Genomic DNA, 26,800 nt, shown 5'->3' with positions numbered 1-26,800 from the left:
TTGCAAAATAATGCTTTGAGGGCAACACTGTTGATGTGATATTTTAATTGCGCAGCATTTTCATTTTATTTTTTTCCCACTCTATCCGGGTGTACCGGCCAGTCCAATTGTCAAGTCCGCGCCTAATACTGGGACACAGCTCATTGTTCCTGGGACACGTACCCTACCGACCAGGACAATGAAAGCTCCTTGCTTTCATTTGCACTCAGCAAATATGCGACCGTGACGAGGCTTTGTTTAGTTAAAACATTTAAAGCTGTCTCAGTGGGAAGTGGCAAGAAATGTCTGCCAGTCGCACCCTGGCTTCCTCCTCAAGTGTCTCTTTTGAACAGAAGTTATAAACTCCAAGCGGCATGTCTGAATAGCACTTGTGCAGGGAGATCTAAAGACTAGCTCTCACAACGTCTATTATTGGTCAAGTCATCCAAGTTGACCATGACAAAAATTGTCTAGATTTACAAGGAACCACAAAGTTCCTCACTAATGCCGTCATTATGAATGCGCTAAACTTTGTAAGGTGAACACACACACACACACACAAAAAAAACGGGAAAACCAAACACTGAGTAAAATGCAGCTTTATGTAATTGCATTGAGAAGGCTGTTAAATAATGGCTGAGTTTGAGCAGGGACATCACATTGAAAGCAGTGATGTGAGGGCCGGCCATTGTTGTCGCCATTGTTCTCCCTCATGACTTAAATACAGCAGTACTCCAAAGCCACACTGTCTAAATATGTATTTCTGCACAGCTAATTAGAGGCTGCCTGCTAAGCGGGCACTGAGCCCAGAATGAGGGTTGGCTAAATATACCTAAACAAAAACAAAGCTCCCAAACTGAAAATAACAAACAATTGGACATTAAGACATAATCACAAGCTTAACTGGAAAGGTAACTTTTTTTTGTGAGTTGCGTTTCTTGAAGTAGGAGCACTGCAGCAAAATGAGCTTTGTCACGTGCTTAAAAAAAAAACGTGACAGGAGAGCCCATGTGACTTTATATGACCAAATAAGCTCCCATCAAGACAGAGACGCAACAAAGCGTGGACAATAATTTCCTTGAATTTATAAAGGTTAGACTTAAGGGTAAATGGCAGGTTTCTAATTTCATCCTCTCTGCAACAATGTGATCAGGTTCAAGTGCTGAAGTCTCACGCCATGTATAACACACACATATATATATATATATATATATATATATATATATATATTTATATACAGTATATATACATATACAGTACATATATAATATAAGAAATGGAAACATGCTATTTCTCTGGGTTATGAAACTGTGATTACTTATCCAGCAATTTTGGGCCACTAAAGGCAGTAGATGTAGATTGTGAGCACTAAAGTTGTTCTTTTAACACCTCCATTTTTAATAGTGTGGAATCAATGATTTATTTCACAGACAAACATTGCTAAGCATTCATCCATCAATCCATTTTCAACACCGCTTATTCTGAAAGGGGTCGCGGGGAGTTGCTGGAGCCTCTCCTAACTGACTTCGGGCAAAAGGCAAGACTACACCTTGAACTTGTCACCAGTCAGTCGCAGGGGCACATATAGTGACAAACGAACATCCACACCCACATCCATACCATCATTAAGTGGGAACCAATCCCACGCCGTCAGCGTACCAGTCAGGTGAGTGTCCCACGACCCCATCAGCGACTCATTCCGACGGGCACCACGTTGGTGACCCCATTCTTTTTCCTACTCTCGAAGCTCCACTTGCCCAGGTAGAAGCTGTTTCAACCCCGTACCCCACCGTGTTACAAACGGGTGTGAGATGAGCATTCCTCAACTTTCTCAGCCTTTTTTGAAACCATATTGGAGCCACAATATTCTAAATGAATTATTATTTATGAAAAAAATAAAGGTTATCAATTTGAATATTAAATATCGTGTCTTTGTGGTGTATTCAATTAAATAGAGGTTGAACATGATTTGCAAATCATTGGATTTTTTTTTTAACACAGCGGCCCAACTTCATTGGAAATTGAGTTGTAAAACATATGCAACATTTCAAACACAGACACTAATCACAGAGATAAAATGTGTTGAGCGTTTTTCTCCGTTTCAGTCTGCGTAACTTGAGGAGCGTGATTTAGGGAGTGTCACGGGTCAGTCGATTGGCCTCTCTCCTGCCTCCCTTCCAGCAGATACAAGAGCCCTGAGTCAGCCTGGAGGAAGGTGAAATGTTTTACTGTTCACACATTTCCCTCTCGCTAACCTCAAAAAGAGTCCTCTCTTCCCTCCCTGCAAAATCGCGCTCCTTGAGGTCCTTGTGCACCGCCACTCAGCAGCACATCTGACACATCTGGGAACCCAGAAAGGATTAAGTGCTCTGTGTCTAAATGTGTTTTTGAAAAATGAGAACGCGTCAAGGGTTGCAGGATGGAAGCCATGACGCAAGCCTCGAGCAGCATGGTCAAACAGTGGAAATATGCGAACAGCAAAAATGCTCAGGCATCAAAGCGTGTTTATGAGCATGACTCAAAGGTAATCCAGCACCATATGCTGATATCATGATGTGCAAAACTGCAAAGGAACTAAGAAACTTGTGACATAAGAACGGCGTTTACCCCTTTCGACACGTGACTTTGTGCTGAGGATTTTAAGGTACCCTTAATAAAAGGCTTTTCAAGAGGTTTAGAATCTCAGTATTAATTGCGTTACAGCAGCTATTTACAACAAGAGACATTTAATATTGGGGCTCACTATTTGACAATGTGCGGTCTGCGGTTTGCAATGGAGAACCTTTTCTACAACTGGGACCTAACCTGAATTTGTACTGAAGACTCAATATGCTTTTGTAAAAAAAATAATATATATATATATATATATATATATATATATATATATATATATATATATATACTGTTAAATTATTACTGTGTATATATATATATACATATACACACACACACACACACACACACACACACACACACACACACACACACACGGCTATAAGCGGCTGGATAGCTCAGTTGGTAAGGCATCGGTTTGGCATACGGGAGACGGTGGTTCGAATCCCGCTTGGGGCAAAAAATGAGCACATAACACCATCCAGTGTGGGTCCTTGGGCAAGATCCTTCACGCTAATGCCTACCTCACACAATGATGAGAGACAGTAAAATGAATGACATGCCGGCTCAGACGTCGCCCGGCCAAACAAGGTCTGCGTCAGGTGCTGGGGTACCAGAGCACCTTGATGAAAAATGGGCTACTGGAACAAAGCGGAGATGGGCGAGATGCGATAACATGGCTCTGTTGGAATGCTACTACTCAAGCAACCCTAGTCAGAGGGGTTACATGCAGTGGGCTAAATTGTTACTTCGAAACATTCCAACATCCACAAACGGCAACTGCTGTCACAACTTGAGATTGATGAGGTACAACGCAGGTTCCATGGTGAAGGGCCCCAGGCTGCCAGATCAGAGGAGGAGGTCATACCAGAGATTGGGAGGCAAGCCCCAATGAATGAAATGCTGAGCGAGGCAGCAACTGACCTGAAAGCTCAGATCATGGCGAGAATGAAAGCTGGGCAACCTAGAAACCGATTACAACGGCTATGTGAAGTACCACCTGAAAGTCTCATGGAAAGTGTGAATGCAGCACTGAGGGCGATCCCTACCGTAACGATCACGGAAACCAATGAGCTGATATACGCTTCAGCATCAGTTATCCTTGAGATGCTTGGCTATAAGAGCAACCATGGAAGCCATGAGATACGTTACCCACCATGGAAAAGATGGTTGGAGGCTAAGATCAAGGCGGCTCGGAAAGATGTGACTCAATTGACTGAGGCCCAGAGAGGTGTGATGAAAAGGCCCATACCCGAGATGACCATACCTGAAGCACTCGAAACTGCCAAAGCCTTGTCCAGCCTAAAGCGGTACACGAAAGAGAATGAGGCCAGACGAATAAACAGGCTGTTCGCAACACAACCTGCGAAAGTGTACGCTCAGTGGCAACAGAGCTGACCCACCAAGACTGGAAACTGAAAGGTACTGGAAAGGCATATGGGAGAAGGAGGTTGCACATAACAGCAGTGCACAATGGCTGGTGAACCTGAGAGAGGAGCACAGCAACCTCCCTGAACAGAACCCAGTTACCATAACAGTGCAGACATACATACAGGAAAGAGTCTCAGATATGAAAAACTGGACAGCACCAGGCCCGGACATGGTCCACACCTACTGGCTAAAGAAACTCACAGCACTCCATGAGCGCCTAGCAGCACAAATGAACCAGCTGCTGAGGGATGGGACTCACCGAGGATGGCTAACCGAAGGGCGAATGATGCTGATCATGAAGGATCCCTCAAAGGGTGCAGTCCCATCCAACTATCGGCCAATAACCTGTCTCTCCACAACATGGAAGCTCATGTCAGGCATCATTGCGGCTAAGATAAGTGGACACATGGATCAATACATGAGTGAAGCACAGAAGGGCATTGGTAGAGATACCAGAGGAGCCAAACATCAGCTCCTGGTTGACAGAACAGTCGCACAAGACTGCAGGTCCCGACGTACCAACCTGTGCACAGCCTGGATTGATTACAAGAAAGCCTATGACTCGATGCCACATACATGGATCACTGAATGCCTGGAGTTGTATAAGGTGAACAGGACCCTAAGAGCCTTCGTTGCGAACTCGATGAGGATGTGGAAAACCAGACTTGAAGCCAATGGCAAGCCACTTGCCCAAGTGTCCATCAAATGTGGCATATACCAAGGTGATGCACTCTTCCCACTGCTGTTCTGCATAGGACCGAACCCCCTAAGCCAAGTAATCACCAAGACAGGCTATGGATACCGCCTCAGAAATGGAGCTACAATCAGTCACCTCCTCTACATGGATGACATAAAGCTGTATGCTAAGAGCGAAAGGGACATCGACTCCCTGATCCACACAACCAGGATCTACAGCAGCGACATCGGGATGTCATTCGGGCTTGAGAAATGTAGTCAGATGGTGACTAAGAGAGGAAAGGTAGTCCGCACTGAAGGGGTCTCACTCCCTGAAGGAACAATAGCAGACATTGAGGACAGCTGCAAGTACCTCGGTATACCACAAGCCAATGGCAACCTCGAACTGGCAACAAGGAAAGCGGCTACGGCCAAATACCTCCAGCGAGTGAGGCAAGTCCTAAGAAGCCAGCTCAATGGCAAGAATAAGACCCGGGCAATAAACAGCTATGCCCTGCCACTGATCAGATACCCTGCAGGAATAATAAGGTGGCCAGACGAAGAGATTCAGACCACGGACATTAAGACCCGAAAGCTCCTAACCATGCATGGAGGGTTCCATCCCAAATCCAGCACCCTGAGACTGTACGCAAGCCGAAAGGAAGGAGGCCGGGGACTAGTGAGTGTGAGAGCCACTGTCCAGGATCAGTCCAGAAATGTGCAGTGCTGGGAACAGCAAGGATACTGCGCAGAACCCTCAAGCTTCCTGGCCTCTGGTAGAGGACCCGAGCTGAATGAGGAACGGACACCACCCGAGGGGTGAGACGAGGATTTTTTTTTTGTATCTATCTATATATATCTATATATCTATATATAGATATATATACACACATATACACATATATATATAAAAGGGTGGTCCAGTGGTTAGCACGTCGACCGCACAGTGCAGAGGTACTGGGTTCAATTCCAGCTCCGGCCTCCCTGTGTGGAGTTTGCATGTTCTCCCCGGCCCTGCATGAGTTTTTCTCACGGTACTCCGGTTTCCTCCACTTTCCCAAAACATGCATGGCAGGTTTCATGGAACACTCAAAACTGTCTTTAGGTGGGATTATGAAGGCGAATGGTTGTTTGTCTACGTGTGCCACTGCAATTGGCTGGCAACCAGCTCAGAGTGTACCCTGCCTACTGCCTGAAGACAGCTCATATAGGCTCCAGCTCCCCCGCGACCCTTGTGAGGATACACGGATTGGAAAATGGATGGATAGATGGATGTAATTGACTTAGCGTAGTCTATGGAGCAGTAATATTAATGTGTGTCAATGCAAGACCTTGATTTCAGTGAGGTTAGCATAAAGTCAGAGCCATGAATGCAACTGTGAGACGCTAAATATGAAATAATCACTGAAGCTTAAAGCATTGTATTATGAACATAAGAGGGCAGCACCAGTTTTGACTGGGACACCACCCAAAAAGTCTTAAATATGAACCCTGCATATCTCCTTTCTCCCCAATAAACCTTGTGTGCCAGAGGGGACCAATCCTGTCCTGATTGCCAGTCAGTCACAGAGAGATCACAAATACAAATACATGAGTTCATGCTCATGTTTATTCTGTCTTTGAACTGGGAACGGAATGAACGCTGCCTGCGCCGATGTCAGGCAAACAAATTTAGTTCAACTCTAAACTGTTTTGTCGATAGCTATGAACATGCGCAGTGTGTGAAATTCACTGATAATCCTTGCAATACCGTTTGAAACAAAAAGATTACCGGTACATGTTAGTATTTAACATGTCATTTATACTTCGGGTTTATGTTGTGTTGAAACTGGCACAATAAAAAGTGAATGAAAAACATTGTAGTTAGATGTCCATAGAATACAGAATGTCTTTCATGTACAGTAGTCATAGTTTAAATAGATGATTCCACATTAACAGTACATGATGTGTATTCTACAAATATGCGTAACGTGGCTTGTCAAAAAGAAATATAATTGCCACAAGGGAAAAAAAAGGTAAAAACTTGACAGGAGGACCCAGTTATGCTACTGATCCATGGTCCACAAATTTTGTTGGCACTTGACAACCACGACTGCTTCACGTCTCAACAAAAACTTGTTGAAATTTTGGATGGCAAATCACTACAGGATAAAGAAGCATCCTTGGTTGACTTTTGAACTCAGCTGCTTTCTTTCAGTTTTTTTTCATGTCATTAACCAAATGCAGCTGTGCATATTTCTGTGGATTACATAATGATCACATCACGTTTGTTGTACATCTGCTCATTCACACATACTGTACACATGACATGAGAAGACATTTCCGTCTTCCTGTAAGCACTTCATGTAGTCATCTGTCAATCCATTCATATACAAACATCTAAACATTTTGACCTCTCGACTCTTTACACGGTATCAACTGTATACAGTTTATGAGGTGTGTCAGAAAAGATTGACTGTATTTCGAAACCAAACTATGAGATTACCCCCTCAATGTGGGCCAACCAGCACATCAACAACGATATCTTGTGGCATTTTCATCATTCAGTGTGTGAGAGGAGCTGAGATTCATGGCTACTTGACCCTGACAACACGCCCGCTCACAATGCCATGAGCATCCAACAGTTCCTGGCTGACAAGGACATCTCCGTCTTGGAGCGGCCTTCCGACATGTCCAACCTGGTTCTGCGTGATTTTTTCCCCCCCAACTGTCATCAAGGTACCCTGTTTTGGAAACATGGATGACATCAAGATGGCAGTGATGATGGAGATGTGGAGTATCCTGGAAGAATCCTCCTGCGAGTGCATGACCGTGTGGCACAGAAGGCTGGGAAAATGTATTAGACTCCGGAGGGATTACTTGAAATGAGAAAACCCATAATTTGAATTTGAATAATATCTTTTGTGTCACAACTCCTGGCAGTTTTTTCACAGACCTTGCCCACAGCTCAGAGAAAAAAAAAGGAGATTTAAAAAAACAACAACACTGTATTGTACCCTTGTGACGATAAGCGGATTCAAAAATGGATGGATGGATCGATGTGACGAAATGCCCTAATGTGGCTCGAGTACTCACCCTGCCTCTCCTCTCGCTTAAAGTCAGCTGGGATAAACAGCAGCTGACTCTATAGAAACGGATGGACCAGACCAGGTGGTGCTCCAGCAGGACATGTGGTGCAGAAATCAACGAGTTCCATCCGAACCTCTAACCAGACAGAGGGCTGTAAGTCAGGTCCAACAGATTTAATACTAAGAAAGATGAAGAGCAAAATGACACCGGAACGATCCACTACACGGCTGTGGAGCCTTATCAATCACACCGATGCGGAAGATCTAAACCAGGGCTGTCAAACCCATTTTTGTTGCGGGCCACCAAAGAGGTTTACTCTAACAACATTCTGCTCAAATGTTCAACTCGGCAGAAAACATTGTTACGATTTACAGCTCCTGGAATGATTGCGGATGCTTTAGATTATTTTTCTTTAGTTGCCTCACAGTTTTAGATGTATTGTGGCATGTTTAGTCATCTGATGTTTACCAGATGTCTGGAAGATTGATCTTCAGACAAAACTGTTGTCCATGTGCTAATGCTCACACAGAGAGCATGTCAACGACGAAACCGCTTGTAGCTCTGATCACAAATGGTTTTCATTTTTAGATGTATAATCAAAGATGTAGATAAAGATATATACAGTATATACAGTACATCTGCATGCAATTCTCTGAGGCCTGTATGCATACTGTACAGTTGAAATGATTTTTTTTTCTGGTTTACAAGCATCTGGAGAAATATAATATCTTGGGCAAGTATTCATGCAAAAGAATGTAGATGATGAGAAGAATAATAGCTCACATTGTTTTTAGACACTGCAAAATATGTTACAGCATGCATTTTAAGATGATTATAGTTGGATAATTCCTTCATGCGGAATTTGAACTGTACGTCCTAAGAATAGGATCCTTCACATACGGTACCTTTTTTTCCGTTTGTTTTTGCATATTGAAACACTTTCCAGATTGGAAAGGATTTAATGGCTGAAAGTCTCAAAAGTGAAATTTGGTTCAAAGACTGACGTACAGTCGCAAGGCATTTATTGATTTCCCCTCATTGTTTCAAATGTTTGGTTTTCCACAACATTTAGTTTACCCAGCACAGCATTTGAAGGTGGAAATCCATTTTGGGATGAATTTCAGAATATCTAGCTCAATTACAATGAGCAAAACAACATCAAACAAATCAATGACCCGTTAGATGCGGTACAGATACCATAAAAGAAAATAATATTTTGTTTATGAAACATCATTCAAAAATGGCCACTCTTCAAGAGGAGAGTAGTCCGGGGCTTTTCGTGTTTCCTCGAACACATGTAGCTTTCTGGCAAGTCATCTAACAAAGTTGTAAACAAAATTGTCCATCGCAAACCATGACGGCAAGTGAAAATAAACAAACTGTATTCAATACGGCCAATGCTATTAATACCTAATTTACCCGTAACTTTGATATTTCCTTACACCAAAAGCTTTCACGGTTTACAAAACTTAAGCATGAGCTGGGGCTTATAAAACATCCTGTTCCTCTTAATGTTTGACCTGGCCAGATGGTCAGCATTTGCGTTGGATCAACTATCGCCGTCAATCACGTGTTCCTCCCAACGAGCTGTACCGACTGTGATTAAGGAGTCATCACCCTTGATCCACTGGCAGGCCCCCTGCTTGATGTGAAGGCTGGACACGCGTGAGAGTGGATGTGATGATTCTCCATTCGGGTCGGGGGAATCATTTCTTTGCCGCACAAATTTGTGTTGTACCCAATCGGATGAGATGGAGTCAGTGATGCACAAACAAGCAAAATGATCCCAGGTTGACCATAGCAACCGTTTGCAGAATTGATGAATTTTAAACAGTTTTTTTTTTTTTGCTCCCCTTAAGGCATTAATAACCATGGAGAGAAAAAAGGTTATTGTGAAAGTATAACCACCGATTGAGATAGACATGTTTGAAAGGTTTAGAGCTGTGTGTGTGTGTGTGTGTGTGTGTGTGTGTGTATGCGCAGGTAAATGTTTAATGGGGCAGTGAAGCTTAATAAATGGAACAAAAACATGCAGATTTCCTCATCTGTTCCTAGTAAAGTATCATGCGGCATTTACTGGAAGAGCAAAATGTTACAGCTAGGGAATTGAGCGGTTTTACTTTAAACATGATACACATTTTGTGGTTTGGAAAGGATTGTTTGCTGTCACCGAGGTAAGATTTATATGTACAACACATCATTATTTTTGTTTCAGTCTAAGATGCTGAACTCAATGCTTTTTATAAATGTCCAACAAAGGCATCAAATCTCAAAATCAAAACGGGATTGGGATGAAGATACAGTTTAGCATTCATTCTTGTAATTCAATGATACAAACCAAGACTGCGCTGGAACGGGAAGCCTGGGAACACAGATACAGTGGAAACACGCCTCAGGAAGGACAGAGAGAGTGCGCTGCTTGTCAGTTGCCCAACACAGTATTTCTGTTCACAGTTTTAAAAACTCAACCCTTGACAGAATTGAAATTTTGCATCAACTTGGTACTCCGCTCAGTTGCATACATAAATGTGCATTTGATTAGGCCTACATGTGTGTGTCAGATGCACTCCCTGAATCCCACAGATATATATGAGCCATTGTGAAGTTGCTTATTTACTGTACATGGAAATTAAAAAAATAAATAAAGTGGGGCGGGCACTCACCACTTTGGAAGGTTTCATACAGTACATTATAGAACTCTTTGTGAATGAATAAAATGTGGTGACTCTTCTTTTTTGTGGTTTATGGTTTATGTCCATATTAGGGGGAGAAATATATATATATATATATACTGTATATATATAAAGTGTGTGTGCGTGTGTTGAACAGGACTGCAACATAAATTTTGTCTCGCAGCTGATGTTTTTATTGCTGTGCATGTGAGTGTGGTGGCCTATCCCTGCCATCTCTGAACCTAAATAAAAATGCCAAAACAACAACAACCCCCTCCCCCAGTACATTTTAATGTTTTTTTTCTATTATTTGAAGCTGTATAACATCATCAAGAAATGTGAAGCGCTGGAAGCCAGACAACAGGATGAAACATGAAAGCAATCAATTGTACAAAAGACTTATATGTACTTTTTATTTGTCACACGGACGTCTGGAGATCAGCACCAGTCCTGAAGGTTGGGTCACAGTGCTTGCTGATGTATTGGGCTACATCATGCGGTCGACCAGGCCCCAATCTTGGAAGCCAAGACAACACAAAAGTCAAGGAACAACGTGGAACACTGCATTAAAAATGGCCTCAGGTCGCAAAGGAATCAGACCCATCTGGTGCCGCCAAAATCAGATTGCTGATTGGTGGTGTCAAATGATAGACAGTTAAAGGACCAGCAGTAATTGGTGCGGCTCCCCATCAATCCGAGCTGTCAAAAGATGTAGGAACGGCTCTGCTCATTTGAACTGGTTTTCTCATCAGGAACGCTTTAACATTTCCAGAGAATGAGGTCCTAATTTGATTATCAAAACAAAAGGCATTAAATGGGTATGACGTCTATCTTGGATTTCCTTTCTGAACCAAATCTTTAGCTCCTTATATTATTTTCTAACCACGGGCCAGACCATGAGCTATGATAATGAACTACAGTATTGGAATATCCGTCGGATGTACAAAAACACAACCTTAGCAATGCCATGAATGTGTAATGATGCCATAAAACATGACCCAGTTAACCATGAAAGTGCACAGGAGGCCACATGACAGACTAAGCGGTTCAGTAATCTCCGGGTGTATATTACTGTACGTACCACAGCGTCTTGACCTCCCGGGGCTTCATGGTGGGACATACCACCCCTTGTTTGTGTGTTTTATGTAAATATAGTACGTAATGACACAGTGTCAGAGCACAGATGGTCTTATGGCCTTCCTTCCCAGCAGAGGTCATCTTTGCCACCCTGCCCAAAAGGAGGGGCCGAATCACCAATGTGGTCAAAGCGACCCGCATTCACTCTGACCAAAATGCCAGATGAATGTGTATCTCTCATGTTAACCAGATTTTTTTTAATGGGAATTTCTTGAGAACGTTATCTGAAAATCTTAACAAGTGGTTAATTTGAAGTCCTCTGTTGACAGTACACCCATTTGAGTCGTTTACGTGGTCATTTTATGGCAGAAATGATGCTTGAATCACACATTACCATGACACTGTACGCTTGTAATCTCGACTCTAAAATGGATACAAAAGACGTGAATTACAACAGTTCTCGGGAATTGACTCTTATTTTAGTTGATGTGCATCAACCTGGAACTAATGGTGGCCAATCAGGTACAAAAGGCGTTTAGCAAGTGTTCCAATGTCACAGGCAGTCAGTCGTGAATAACTTCATTGACTAAATTTGACAGCCTGCATATTAAAATGAATTCTGATGAAGAGTATCAATTCAGCTGATTTTGAAAATGACCTCCTAATGTTCACTGAACTGATTCTGGGTTTTCTGACTGGCCTATGAAAAGATACGCTACAGGAAGTAAAACTCAGGTATGATGAGAATTATGACATCAGCATGCCAACAGTCAAGAATATGTCACGTTCCTGCCTTGTGCAAATCTAATGATAGTATTTACAGATGGTGAGTTGGCTATCCCAAAAGGCAGGTCAATGTTATGCCACCTGCAAAGTATGAATTCACTAATATTTCTAATTTTAAAAAAAATCTACCGGTATATACAGCAGTATACAGAGTAGCATTCGATTTTGTGTTTCATCCATCAATCCATCCATTTTCTGATCCGCAAAGCCGAGCCTATCCCGGCTGTCTTTGAGAGTAGGCGGGGTGCCAGCCAATTGCAGGACACACATAGACAAACAAACATTCATGCTCACAATCACACTTAGGGACAATTTAGAACAGGGGTGTCAAACTCATTTTTGTCACGGGCCACTTTTGAGTTACGTCTTCCCCGGGAGGGCCGTTATGACAGTGAAACCACAAAAATGTTTAATTGAATTATCGCATTATTATTTGTCAGGGTAACAAAATGATGGCAAAATTGCAACATCATTTATTACACATGATAATTTGACATTTTCTGTAACTTCTTTTAGCATGGATCATGCACGTTGACACGCATGATTTTCTTTCAGGGGGCCACATAAAATGATGTGGCGGTGCTGGCGGTTATGTGGACAGGAAAGATCTGTAGATCATGCACACATATTTTGGAAATGTCAAAAGCTGAAAGGTTATTGGGAAGAGGTTTGGAGAGAACTGAAGAAGATAATCGGCTATGAAATACCAAAGGCCGGCTTAGTGATGTATCTGGGCAATATAAATCAAGGAAGTGTACTAATGAAAGACGAGTACTTGGTAAAAGTGTTGCTGGCTGCCAGCAAGAAAGCCATAACAAGAACATGGTTTAAAACTGACCCGCCAACATAGAACCTATGGCTGGAAATAGTGGGAGAAGTATTTGAATTGGAAAGATTCACTTACTTCAGTAAGTCACTTTTACTTAATTCACTTATTAAGGGTCCAAGTAGGGAAGTTTAAAATGAGATGAGGAAAAATGGGAGGAGTACAAAAACAAATGAATGAGGGAATGACACCACAAATCGGGAGAGGTCACTATAGATTACGGATATAAATCCAACATAAGGGACACTTGTCACTGTTGATCACAATATTCTGCTATTTTTATTTGTATGTGTGTTGGGGTTTTTTCTTCTTTCCTTTTCCCCCAAATATGTTTGTACATCATTTGTTGTTTCCTATGTTAAAGGGCCGTCACAGCCATACATGGACGTTGTTGTGGAAACTAACCACGGGTGGAAATATACGAAACCCTCTGTATTCATATGTTCAGATTTGTATGGTCCTATGTGTGGTTGAAATAATAAAGATGCAAGTTACAAAAAATATACTGTATATATATATATATGATGTGGCGGGCCAGATCTGGCCCCTGGACCTTGACTGTGAGTGGCACACACTGGGGCAGGGGACAAGTGCAGGGAATTGGCGTCTGCCACGGGTCCAGGTGGAGATGTTCAGTGAGCCTCTATAGCTCCCTCCACACTTGATGAAGCTGCGCGCCACCCAACGCACATTCAGCCAGTGACATGAACCATGACTACCAAAACGGTAGGAGCCCTACGACTGCTAGTCAGTTCGAGACAGTTGCAATTGGTGCAGCTCCTTTCAATCATTTTAAGTTAATCTGCAGCAAAGCATACTATGCCGGGCAAAGTGCATTGCAGTTGTTTAATTGTACACTTCAACTCACCATTAATATCGTTTACCAAGGGACATGATGAAATCACTAACTGCAAAACTTTCAGTCAAGCCACTGCAGAAAACCTTTCCAGACATTAAAATTGCCAGTTGTACAAAGGGGTATTATGATTTTTATCAAACTGCTATGTTCCTTAAAAACTACAATAACCTTTGGATATATTTCAAAGACCCACTCTCCCCCACCGCCACACCCCAACCCCATGCAATCGGAAAAACATCACTTTTTAATTCATTAATCCCACTTTGAAGTCACTCTCAACTTTCGCCTTACCTTCACCAATACATCAAGTTTATCATGAAGTTCAAATTCCTTTATCATGGTAAATGGTTCACAGGCTACATGAATGTAAAGATGAGGCAGCAATACTGCGAACCCAGTGGGGCACCACATTTACAAAGCAACACAGGTGGCCATGTAAAAGCAACATATGGAAAATATGACGCAAAAAATGGCCAGAAAAGACTGTAATCAGCACGTGTTTGATGCCATTGTCCTTGTATGGCGTATTGAGAGCCTCTCAAAGAACAAACTTCACCGTTTGCATTAACCATTCAGACTACCGGTACTTTAGTTAGCGGGGTTCGCTGATGGTGTAGTGGTACACTCACCTAACTTGCATGTGGGCAGCGTGGGATCATTTCCCACTCTGTGATGGTGTGGATGTGGGTGTGAATGGCCGTTTGTCTCTATATGTGTGCCCTGCGACTGACTGGCGACCAGTTGAGGGTGTAGTTTGCCTTCCACCCAAAGTCAGCTGGGATAGGCTCCAGCAATTGCTCGCAACCCCCCGTTGAGGATAAATTAAATTAAAAGTGGCAACATAAGATGGCTACCAGTGGCTTCACTTCTCACAATTGTGACTAACAGCATTGTTAGTCCATTCAAATAGACCGTAGACAAAGGACTCAGCTTGTGAATGTCACATGACCGAACTCAGAAAACAGGAGAGCCGTGATTCGTGCACCCTGTGATGTCATGATCAGCCGACAGCAAAACGGCAAAATGGCCACCCCCTGAGATGGATAAAATCGAGTGGAATTTACTGCTTAATTCATATTCCATCCATTTTCTAATCTGTTTAGCCTCACAAGGGTTGCAAGCCTATCCCAGCTTTCTTTGGGCAGTAGGCGGGGTAAACCCTGAACTGGTTGCCAGCCAGTCGAAGGCCATAAATAGACAACAATTCGCGCTCACACTCACACCTAGGGACAATTTAGAGTGTTCCATTCACCTTCCATGCATGTTTTTTGGAATGTGGGATGAAACCAGAGTACCCGGAGAAAACCCAGGCAGGCACGAGGAGAACATACAAACCCTTAACAGGAAGGCCGTGTAAGGGTGGTTCTGTTTGTGACCTACAGGTGAGACTGTAGGGCTCTTCCTGCAGTGGCACACCTGTTGGTCATTGTGTCAGTAGTGAAGTGTTTCTAAAAGGACTCCATGCCCAACCAGTCGGTGTCGGGATATTGTGCTTGTATTTTTGTTAAATACATCTTGTTAAGTCCACTCTGCTTCTCTTTGCCTCCCTGCTTTTTGGGTTCCTCCGACTACCACCTCGCAAATCAGAGCCGGAATCAAACCCTGGACCTCTGCACTGTGAAGCCGGTGTGCTAACCAGTCACCACCCCCCGTGCTGAATTCATATGTCACATATGCAATTATCAGAATGCTGTGTTGAAATTTGTGGGGGCACATGGAACATGATTGCAAAGAAACATTCAGAATTGACTTCCCGTTTAAAGGAACATTTTCAAAATGCAAAGGAATACATATAGAAACATTTCCAGGTAAGGGTTGGTCAGAGTATCACACCATAATGGAGTCATAGGCTTCCGATTTCATATTAAAAAGGACCAGGTGAAAAGTGATGTCATGTCTCTGAGCGGTATGCAGATTTATACCCAAGCCTCCACCACCCTGTTGTGTTAAAAGCAGAAGTTCAAAAAGTATTGTGTGTCACATCAGATGTTGCCTTACCTCAAATTCATATCTGCAGCAGGCAGTGTCACCGTGTCAAGATGCAAATGGACACCAAAATGTCCCCATACACTGGGCTGAATGTGAAACAGGCATCCTATTTCTGCATCCTATAATGCTATCCTGGGTTTCATCAGCTGTCACCAAGAAGCCACTCCTTCATGATACTGTCTGATCATGTTATTAATACCAGTGTGACGTATGGCACGGTAATTGTTTTCAGAGGAGCCGAACTCAAGAGTAACAATTACTGATAGCAGATTTTTACTTAAGAGATCAAGTCAAGGTTTCTGGCATTGTTTATGTGATTTTATACCATTATGGCTCATAGGGTCAGTAGAGAAATACTTTTGTAGATATAGCAGGATATACTGTATATATATATATATATTTTTGCTTCAAATCAGAATGACTGTCAGGATAGGGACTTTGAGGTATTTACGGATGATCAAAGATCCTTCAGGATGTTCCAACAACTTAACACACGATTCATCATTAATGACTGAAAAACTGGTAAATTAGTTTGGCTTATTTACCGTAAGCTTATTATGGGGGGCATAAACCAGATGAAAATGGGTATGCCGTTTTGAATTATGCACTTTAAAATCAAAACACACTTCTATAACCAATGTTTTATTTTGGAAGAGATGCGCAAAGTAAAAAAAAATACATAATCCAAAGCAATAAATAAACTCCTCTAGTTGTTAAACACATTGTGGATATTCTCTCATTATCCAATCATGAGGATGTGGTCAAATAAATTAAGTTCTAAATTTTCCTGACACAGGGGTGAACTCAGTCACTACAAAGTCTGCCAGCCCAAAAGTGTGCACACAGAAAATAAAAAGGCCACCACCCACATGTTTTCACCAATTAATATTTTTTTTCTATTTCCCAAAAAATAATGTGTGTAAAGGGACAGGGAGTGGGGGTTAAAAACACTGACAAGTAAGAAGAAATTAAATGATAGAATGCCATTTTATTGATGGAGACAAGCTCAAATGCAATTTCATAGAAACATGGACTATAGATCACGTCGTCCTCATAGTTGCCATCATGGCCACCATAGAATAAGGTTCTCTAATCCAGAAGTAATCTAAAAGTATTAGTTGAGGGCACACGGGGACATGGAGTCACCTGGACACAGCTTCGCTACTGGATGGTCAACAAAGTCTTTCACTGGCTGCGCTCCACTGATTGGATACATGAGGAGGAAAATGGGGAGCACGCTGTTTGGGGCTTTCAGGAACTGGCTCTGGAACAAGAGGGGGTGAAAAAGTTAAAGTGAATCACTTGGCGCTGATGACAGATGAGGCGGAAAAGTCATGCTGGAGAGAGATGGTGAACGAGGATGAGCGCTGACATATGTTGGATATGATTGAGAACGTTATTAATGGTTTCACGGCCCTCAGGCCAACTCTTCAGGAACTATAACTCAAAATGAGAAGTAAAAGGGGATAACTGGAGTGTGGCTGATTCAAAGCACCCCAGTTCACAGGATTATTGAGCCCTCCTGGAAGCAATCAGGCAAGAGTGGGGCCTCTGCAGTCACCTCAGTCTGCTGAGCATGAGCAGGGCACTTGAATGGCGAGGAATTGTGGGGGGGAATCCGATATGGCATTAATAATCTTGGATCAATGATGTTGCTGGCGGTACGCTGAAGAAGAATAGCAAATCTGTTTTTACGTGAACAAAGCTACAATGGACACGCCTCGCATGTTGAAATCACAGGGACATGCATTCATTGAGAGAGATGTCCATGTTTTGAACCTGGACACAGATTTCTGACAGAACTAGCTGCCTGCTCTGTGCTGACGGGAACATATTTTAAACACATGGTGAGACTCCTGCCTTGAGCATTCGAGTTCAGCCAACACACATAACGGTGCTCCATAAACACTTACGTGAAGCTAAAAGCCGCTAATGTGAATACAAGAACAGTAAAGTCTAGTTCTGTACCGCCTAAACACTGAAATGCACTTTATTAAAGGGATGGAGACCATTGCAGCAATATCGAAGGCCTTCATTTAACTGCAGAAACACAGTTCAATGCAAAGTGCATTTGCATTTTTTTTCTTGATAATTGTGGCATTCGTTCAAGTTTCATACATTCAAGTTATGATTTGAAAGACAAATGCCAATACACTAAAAAGAGATGCTTCAGGGTCATTAACTCATTCAGTACCAGTCAATTCTAGACCCCCCCTACTTTTTTCCCCCCTAAATCTTGGAAAAATTGAAAAAAAAAAAGATGTATCTGGGGTTGAACGTGTGGGGTGTGAAAAGACATATAAATATGTATTTGGGAGTGAATGAGTTCACAGACTACTGTAAGTGTCAACAATTCTTAATGTTTATGACACGCTGTGGGGCAGTGGCATAAGTGCAGAGCAAGAATTCTCGACATTTGGGAATGGATCAAAATATAGAGTGGATAGAGAAAGCTCAAACAACCCTGTATTTTATTTTATTTTAGTGATTAAGGCTTTTAAATATTTCAGAAAATTAGCCCCCCCCCCAAAAAAAAAGATGGTTAAATCCTGTATAATAGAACTGTAAAAGAAATGGAGGGGAAGTGATGTAGGTTTATAGTTCCCAATAAATATTGAAACCATTAAATTAATGCGTTCATGATGCGCCTGTTGATTTTATGACAGAACTCAGTCTTTTCAGTCAAGAGTGTGCCTGGATTTACACAGCAGTCGAAGTGGCCAATTATGATGAAATGTCTTATTTGATTGTCGAGTTCCATCTACGTTTCAAGTGACATACGTCCTTAGTGGTGTTTACATTAACAGAACACGTGAAACAACCACCATGCGCAGGAGCCTAAATTAATCATGTTCCTAATTCTACAAGCGCCAACATTGGCCGGTGACAAAGTAGAAGTAAAGAAAAATAACATTAGCGTGACTGTTTAGTTGACCTTGGCAACAATATGTATCAGATTTGGATCCACATTTGCAAGAGGCCTGATTCTGATCTGAGGAGATGCAATTCCGTGCAGATTCCAGCCAGATATATTGCTCTATATTTGGGTCAAATCGGTGATGGAGTCTTGTTTTTTTTCCCCAAACTCGCTGATTGACCCCCAAAATTATTCATCCCTCACAAAAATGACCCAAAACTCTCATTTTACTTGCCTGTCATGATTTTGTTTTTTTAAATTTATTTTTATGTATCAAACCAAATTTTTGAGTTTTCGAGGAATGACTCAAACTGTTGTCCACTGTTTCGGTTGCTGACCACATCCATGTTTGCTCAAATTTGAGATGGTATGTATGGAAACACAATCGCATGACTGCTTTAAATCGCTCAGGTGTGTGCATGAAAACTCAAATTCATATTGCAGTGATTGCAAAAGGCCATACCGCGAAGAGAACCGTCTATGTGGAAAATACATGGAGAGATAATTACAGAGCTGTCAAGACATTTTGTTCTTGTGATGGCAGATGATATTTAAAACTCCTTTTCACCTCACATTGACACTAAGTACAAGCTGCACACTGATTGACCTTAATATAAAGTAAATGCAGGAAAGCTGGATTCTTCCACTTCATGAATCGCTTTCAAAGACATTCAAGAGTTTTTCCTTACCATATTCCAGTTTAGTAGTTGATCATCTTCTTGATTCCTTCAAAGCACTTCCACTTATCTGGGATGTAGAATGGTTCAAAAATATGAGGGAAGGGAGTGTCGTAACCACACACTCGACTAATCGGAGCCTCCAAATTAAGGAAACACTCCTCCTAAAAATAGAAAATTAAAAAGAAACAGATCAGTGTAAATTCGGAATTAAAAATGGCGTATGAAATTATGCATGCAAATATGACGTTTGTGTGTGTGTGTGTATGTATATATATATATATATATATATATACACAGGTATATATATTTTTTTTTCGTTGGAACTTCTCTACGAATGCTTTTCATTTTACGAGGATGGCTACTACATCATTGTCATCTATTAGCATGGCACGCCTTGAGCCAATCCTTCCTTGCAAAAGGTCTCCAAACTGATGCGACTCGAGATGCTTTGTGAGCTGGAAAAGCACCATCTGCTACCGTGGACGCTCGCACAACAACATGTAACGTATTAGGTAAGGGACAGAAAGCGGAGGTGGCTCAGATGGTCGCCACACGCAAGTCTGTAAACAAATACAATACTGTACTGCTAAGCCTCTGGCTATAATATATGGCAATACAGTACAAAAATATATTATATGACACACACACACATACACATACACACACACACACACAACATACATAAAGTCATCAATTCACTATTGGATTGTTTTATACTCAATAAATAAATGAAAAAAAAGAACCTGTACTTTGTTAACTGCCAATGGGATTACCGGTAATTTAGGTCTTCTAGCATAAAGCATAAAGCTTACATTCAGTAGTGGTCTCATAAATTTGTTTCGCACTGTATGTCATCATGAAACCATTTCTTTTGATGCAACAGGTCAGAAGAAAAGAGCATCAAGCACGTAAACGTCACCGCCCTGGTGCCGTCCCATCTGTGTTATGACTCGAGTACTACGTTTGAATGCAAGATGTCCAAAGCTAAATGCTTACCCTTTTTTGTAATTTAAATTAAATGTAATTAATGTACAATGAATCCGGATAATGGGTTGAACACACCCATCTTTCACTTTCTGTGCCCTCAGCCTTTGGATGGAATACAACTTGACGGATTCTTTCCAACAGACTGTGGTAGATCCAGACAGTAAGCCAAAATATACGAGTAAAACTGGAAATCTATTTTCCAACTTTTTTTTTAACTTTGCTTAAGAATGTTGCATTTAGTGCCCAAAAAAAAAAAAAAGACAATAAGGGATAGTGAAATAGCTTTCTGTTTGCTTTCTCTGCTCGGAGACAGCAGATATTCAGAGCATACCAAAATGTGCTGCATGAAAGCATGATGTGAAATACAAATTGGCGCAAAACTGGCAATTGATTACTGATATGTACTATTTAGCAGATACAAGTGCACATGTCCCTTAGCTGTTTACATGCCACATGTAGTTATATTACTATGATGACTTGATTGCAAGGGTGCCCAAACCTTTTAGACCGAAGTAGACTTTTCGATCAACCAACCTCCCGCGATCGACCCGTTACCGCACACGCGCACGCACATAATCACACACCCCATGATGAGCAACAGCCTGACACGGGGGCATGCGACGCACTTTTACAGCCTGTTAACTATCGTAGCTCACACGTGCCGTTTTAAAGTGCTTCCCTCGGCCCTCCAGGTTCCTATTCTTTGCCCGTGCCCTCAGTGAATTGTACACGAAACAAACTGAATGATAATAATGATAACGATAAAAGATATAGCGCAACAGCTCTGATTACAAGCTGCAATTGCAGACTGCTGAGCGCTAACAGCTTCCAGGGACGCAGGTCACGCGCCACCGTAGGTTCAAGATTTACCTACTTTATTTTATTTTATTTTTTTAATACTTTTTGTGAAAATGAGACTGATAGGATGATTAGGGTGCAGTGTACATTAACACAAAAAATATATTACTAACATGCACAAAGACACACAATGGTTAGCTTTTTTTCTCCTCTGCACTCGCGATCGACTGTGAGGAATCGTACCAACACCAACTCTTGCAGGAGGACAGGTGGCAACATTCAATCAAATTGACAGCCATTTACATACAGCTTCACCAAAATCGATTGTAATTTGCATTGTGTGCATCGATATGCTTCAACTGCTTTTGGATTGAGTATTTCCGATACAGGAGCTATATTTCTTTGCTGGTCACTCAGTCAAGGCAAATCAAGCTCAAACTCACACAACACCCTTGTTGTGCGACGTACTGTGATTGAGCATGTGCATGCGCTTAATCTAACAGCCATTAATCCTTTTGAATATATTTAGAATGAAATCTTAAAATTTGACGGACGAACCGTTGACCTTACAGCAGTAGTTCAATGTAGTTTGAACTAAGATTTGAAGCACTTTCTACGATCTGGAATTTTTAAGCACACGACCCGGTGACTGTTTTTAACTACTTCAGACAATGGAAATAGAGCCGTAGTGTACGCGAGTAAACTAAGCCTGAAGCAAATAATGTGGATGTCATAGACTTGGAAAGTGACATCCATCTTAATGAGCATTGCAAAATCCCTTTGGAGGGACCAAGAGAAATCAGTGGGGGAGAAAGAGCCGATATGTTTTCTGATAACATGCAACCAGTCAGACAGTAACAAGGAGTATGTCTGGTCTGTTTGCACTCTGTGCAATCTCCTCTAAAAACATTGCTGCATGTGGGAGTAAAGTACTGTACTCTGACTGCCAGCCACCACAGCTGGACAGGAGAAAAGCCACACATCTCAAATTACATTCAAATCAGTATTTACATTTTGGGAAGTTCATCCATATATTACGACTAAATATATGAATACTGTGCACGTGATTTTCATAAGGCAGTTGCAAATGTGTGTATCCACGAATTGAACAGGATTTAAAACAATTTATTAAGGGATGTTTTTTTGCTAGGGATGCACCGACACCACTTTTTTTTCCAGACAGAGTATGAGTTCAACTACCGGTGCTTACAATGAATTAAACAGCACTAGCAGATTCCGGTTATCAATTCTTGACGATTAAAAACAGTGCATCTGATAGTCTGAAAAATACGGTCATGGTAATATTATATAACACAGTATTCTCTTAAAATCAATAGTCACTCACTTGTACTGTAGAGCTGATTTCAGCAGCAAAGCCTCCAGTGATTGGGGCCTCATGGCTAATGAGCAACCGTCCAGTTTTCACCACTGACTGCAATACAAAGACAGAAAAACAAAAAGCATTACTGCACATTCTCTACACAAAAAGACATTCAGCCGTATTAAGTATTTGGACAGTAAAACATATTTCTCTCCAGATATTTATAGCTTAATTTATTATTTTAAGTGTTGTTTTATCATCTGCAAATCACAGAAACGTCTTGTGCACTGCTCGCCACAAAACATTCCTGACAAAATTCACCCCAAAATGTTTACATGAAGATAACCACTTACTCTCATACTTAAGAATGAGCTCAGTAAGTAAAGGCCCTTGAAAGTGATCTGCAAACAAACTCAACCAGACAGTATAAGTGATTGTTGGGAGAGTGGACAGGGGAAAGTTTCGTCAGAACGCAAACAACTATCTGCATACCACAAAAAAAAAAGTCACCCGTGTTTCGTGTGTGGTCTGCATGTGACTCTTGTGCATGAGTCCGTATGATGGATGTGTTGGTGCAAATGGGCAGATTAGAAGGACACTGGATGCACAATGCTGTAAACTGATGTTACCAAGTCAGGGTGGATGACAGACAGCATAGTTCAGTCTGCTACAGCAGCTTGCTTCACTTACGTTGTGTGTCTGTTCATTTAACTGTGTGTAAAGTGGATATGATAGAACTGCATGAACTTCGGTGCTTATTTAGGCTGGTGCATAGAGTTGAAGGGACAACTATGGACATTAGAGGTCTCAGCCTTCCAAGCACAGGCATTTGGGTTTTCTATAACCTGCCATTATCCCATGAAGATGCCTCGGCTCAACCAGTTATCTGTCACAGAATAAAACCAATACTAGACTATAATCTCATCCACTTACCAATGGTAGAAGCCAATGCTATGTCTGTTCCGTGCAACTCGGGAAAACACCGTACTCTTTTTCAAACGGTTCCATTTAAAATTGCTTTTATGACAAATTTGAACCGGAATGGCACCCGGTGGAGCGCAGACCTCCACCTTGAACCCTGTGTTCGCTACATAAAATTGATCAACGATGGAAGCTCCTGCCTTGTGATTTACATTTGTCAGGTTTGCATTCAAATCACATAATGTTTCAAATGATTAGGCGTTCGGCGTTTTTGTTCATTATCCCAAATAGCCCAAATAAAATACTATTTTTTCATCATCAAACAATCATATTAGCATCCATAATAAAGTTATTGGATGTGGTAAGATATGAGACCCAATTCAATACCAACTGCCTTCACTTGAAATTATAAATCCATGAACAATTACTGCCTTTTCCTCATTTGAGGATGCAAGACTTTCCACCCAACCCACTAAAACGTTGTTGCTAATGCCAAACACCTAATAAATAAAACAACAACAACAAAAAACTCACGAGAAAATGAAATGGCAATTTCACTCATCTCTCATGGACGCATCCTGGAAAAGTCACCATACCCAATAAATAAATAAATAAATAAATAAAAAATAAACACTCTTCAGACACCAACACCATCGATGGGTCGTAAATTACTGAACAGCGTCCAACCCTGAACAATTTTCAACAACCTGCTGATTGCGCGGGCCAAGAGTCCCACCCTCAAAAATCTCTAAATCTCTTAACGGATTTGCACTTATCTCAAGAATGGCCATTTTGGTCCAAAGAAGACAGAAATCTGCTGATCGCCAGAAAATTCGCATCCCTGCCTTAAGCAAAGTGAATACTTGACTTCCCCTTCCATTCATTTTACATAAATTATACTCAGGTGTCAAACTAACTATCATGCCTTTTTATATATTCCTCAGAAATACTAAAACTAAACGTTTCACTAAAATCCTAAAAGTTCCAATTTAATCATTTGTAACATGGTATAATTCTTCAAATACCTTGGGAAAAAGAGGAGCCTGACACCGCTTTTAAAATACTATATGCAGTGTGAAATTCCCCGAAATTTGTTTATTTCTTCAAGTTAACTTTTTCCGGCTAGTTTTGCAAGTATTTATGAATGGTGGTGTGTGCGAGGTGATAATTTACGGTTTATAATCTGACCCAGCGCTCCCTAACCACTGGTCTGCGGGGGTCACAGAGATACGCAAAAAATAAATGAATAAATAAAAATCATAATTTTAGAGATGTATATACGCCACTCCCCCGACAATCCCCAACCCCATCAATTGTAATAATAGGCAGGACTAGGTGATCATATGATCCAGAATTGAGATTTTACAGGGACCAGCTGTCAACATATTTACTCAATCAGATGTGGCGGAAACATGCGTGACAGCAGCCAATCAGAGTCCAGCTTTTCCTTCTCTCGTTTAGTTTGCAAATTGAAGAAGTCAACAGAATGTAATAAACCACGATCAAATGTGCAGCTGATGGGCAGCCATGACTTGGAACTATCTTCCGAAGATGAAACTATTTTGACAAGAACAGTTCCTCAACGTCACTTGTGTGTCGAAATCTCCAAAGCGATGTGGAGTAAATAAAAACGTTGTGCAAGGTAAGTCCTCAAAAACAGTTAACACAACAATCCCATTGAATCATTTGAACAAGAACTACACAAGCGATGATGTGGAAAAGAAGACTAAGTGAGTGGAGTTTGCACAGCCTCTCCACATAGCATTAGCAGTTTAGCTGCTAAAAACTAACTTTGCAGTCACCTGACCAAAACAGTAATTAGCGGTGTAGCATGTTTTGACAATACACATTTGTATATCATTTAAGATGGTGATGAAGCCACAGGAAAATATCTGGACACAAGTTGGCCTGTTTGATGGCTTTAAAAGGGGAAAATGTGATGTGTAGACTGAGAAAAAGGACCATGAATACGCAAACATAAAATCGTAAGACCCCATGCAGACCCTACAGTAGTAATTGTGCTACAGAGATGTACACAACTGGCAAAGTTTCACTGAAATTATGAATCAACTGTTGTAGAGATCAATGGAATGGGGAAACTGTTGGAATGTCTGTTGCTTTTGGTGTACAGTGTTCCATAGCCTCTGGCAAATAGCTAAGGATGCTCCCCGCCTCTCGTCCAAAGTCAGCTGTGACAAGCTCCAGGCTCAACCATGATACAAATAAGGATATGCGATAAAGAAAATAGATGGATGGATAGACGAATGGATGGATGTTCGAAGGCACCTGCAGGGGCAAGGAAGGAGCTGGAAAAGGTGGTGGTGGGTGGTGAGATATGTATCCTTATCTTAGTTTTTAGTTCTGTGCAAGTAGTCAAGAGTGGGGAGAGTGGTACCAAAGATCCTTTTTGGCAGTCCTAACTGTCCATTGCAGTCTGATTGTGCACTCCTTTGTAGCAGCACCAACACAGACTGTGAGGGTTTAGCATAGAACTCATTTGATGACAGCTGCAGTCGCAGGAAGTATATCCTCTGCCGGGCCTGTTGGAGGATGGAGTTAATGGTGGCCTATCATCTCCGGTCATGATAAAAGTGTAAATCACAAGAATTTGAGAGTCCAGGGTCTCTCGGTGATTGACAGTTGTACAGCACAAGTGGCAGCTGTGAAGAAAGATGTTTCTTGAAGTTGACAATCATCTTAACAGTCTTGAGCGCATATAGCTTCACATTGTGCTGTCTGCACAAGAGAATCAGCCATGCCACTTCTTATTGATATGCAAACTGGCCACCGCTGTTGATGAGGCAGATGACTGTGGTATCATCTGTAAACTTCAGGAGTTATTCATGTAGAGAAAAAGCAGAGGGGAGGCCCCGGTGCTGATGATGCATGTGGACAAATTCTTTTGCCCCTGCCTCACCTGGTGTGTTCTGCCTTTCAGGAAGCTGTAAAGATGGCAGGAGTAACTCTGAGCTGGTGAGGCATGGAGGAGCGCAGCTAAGGAATAATGGCATAGAAAGGAGAGCTGAAGTACACAAAGGGGAACCTATGACATTGAAATGTCCAGAATGAGGGGCAGCCCCATATATACTGCATCACCCACAGACAGTATTTCCTCGATAAGCAATAAAATTAATGCGTTCCTGAGTATATTCTCCTGTTTGCACTTATCTTAATTTCTTACACTTTCAAGGTGTGACGAT

The 26,800-nt window shown here is 41.7% G+C and overlaps 1 protein-coding gene across 1 annotated transcript in view; it reads right to left on the bottom strand.

The window, feature by feature from the left end:
• Positions 1-16,944: 16,944 nt before the first annotated feature.
• Positions 16,945-26,800, bottom strand: part of bckdhb (branched chain keto acid dehydrogenase E1 subunit beta) — a 56,799-nt gene continuing 46,943 nt past the window's right edge. The window contains exons 9-11 of the mRNA XM_086112781.1: positions 22,704-22,790; positions 19,583-19,734; positions 16,945-17,240 (exon numbers count right to left, since the gene is read on the bottom strand). Coding sequence (XP_085968907.1) covers positions 19,594-19,734; positions 22,704-22,790 — 228 coding nt within the window. The 3' untranslated portion in view covers positions 16,945-17,240; positions 19,583-19,593. The remainder of the gene's footprint in view (positions 17,241-19,582; positions 19,735-22,703; positions 22,791-26,800) is intronic.

Source organism: Hippocampus guttulatus, chromosome 6 (genome assembly GCF_054856545.1).
Source record: "Hippocampus guttulatus isolate MCC_2025c chromosome 6, RoL_Hgut_1.0, whole genome shotgun sequence".
Taxonomy (NCBI): Eukaryota; Metazoa; Chordata; class Actinopteri; order Syngnathiformes; family Syngnathidae; genus Hippocampus; species Hippocampus guttulatus.
This window is presented reverse-complemented; position numbering and strand designations above follow the sequence as displayed.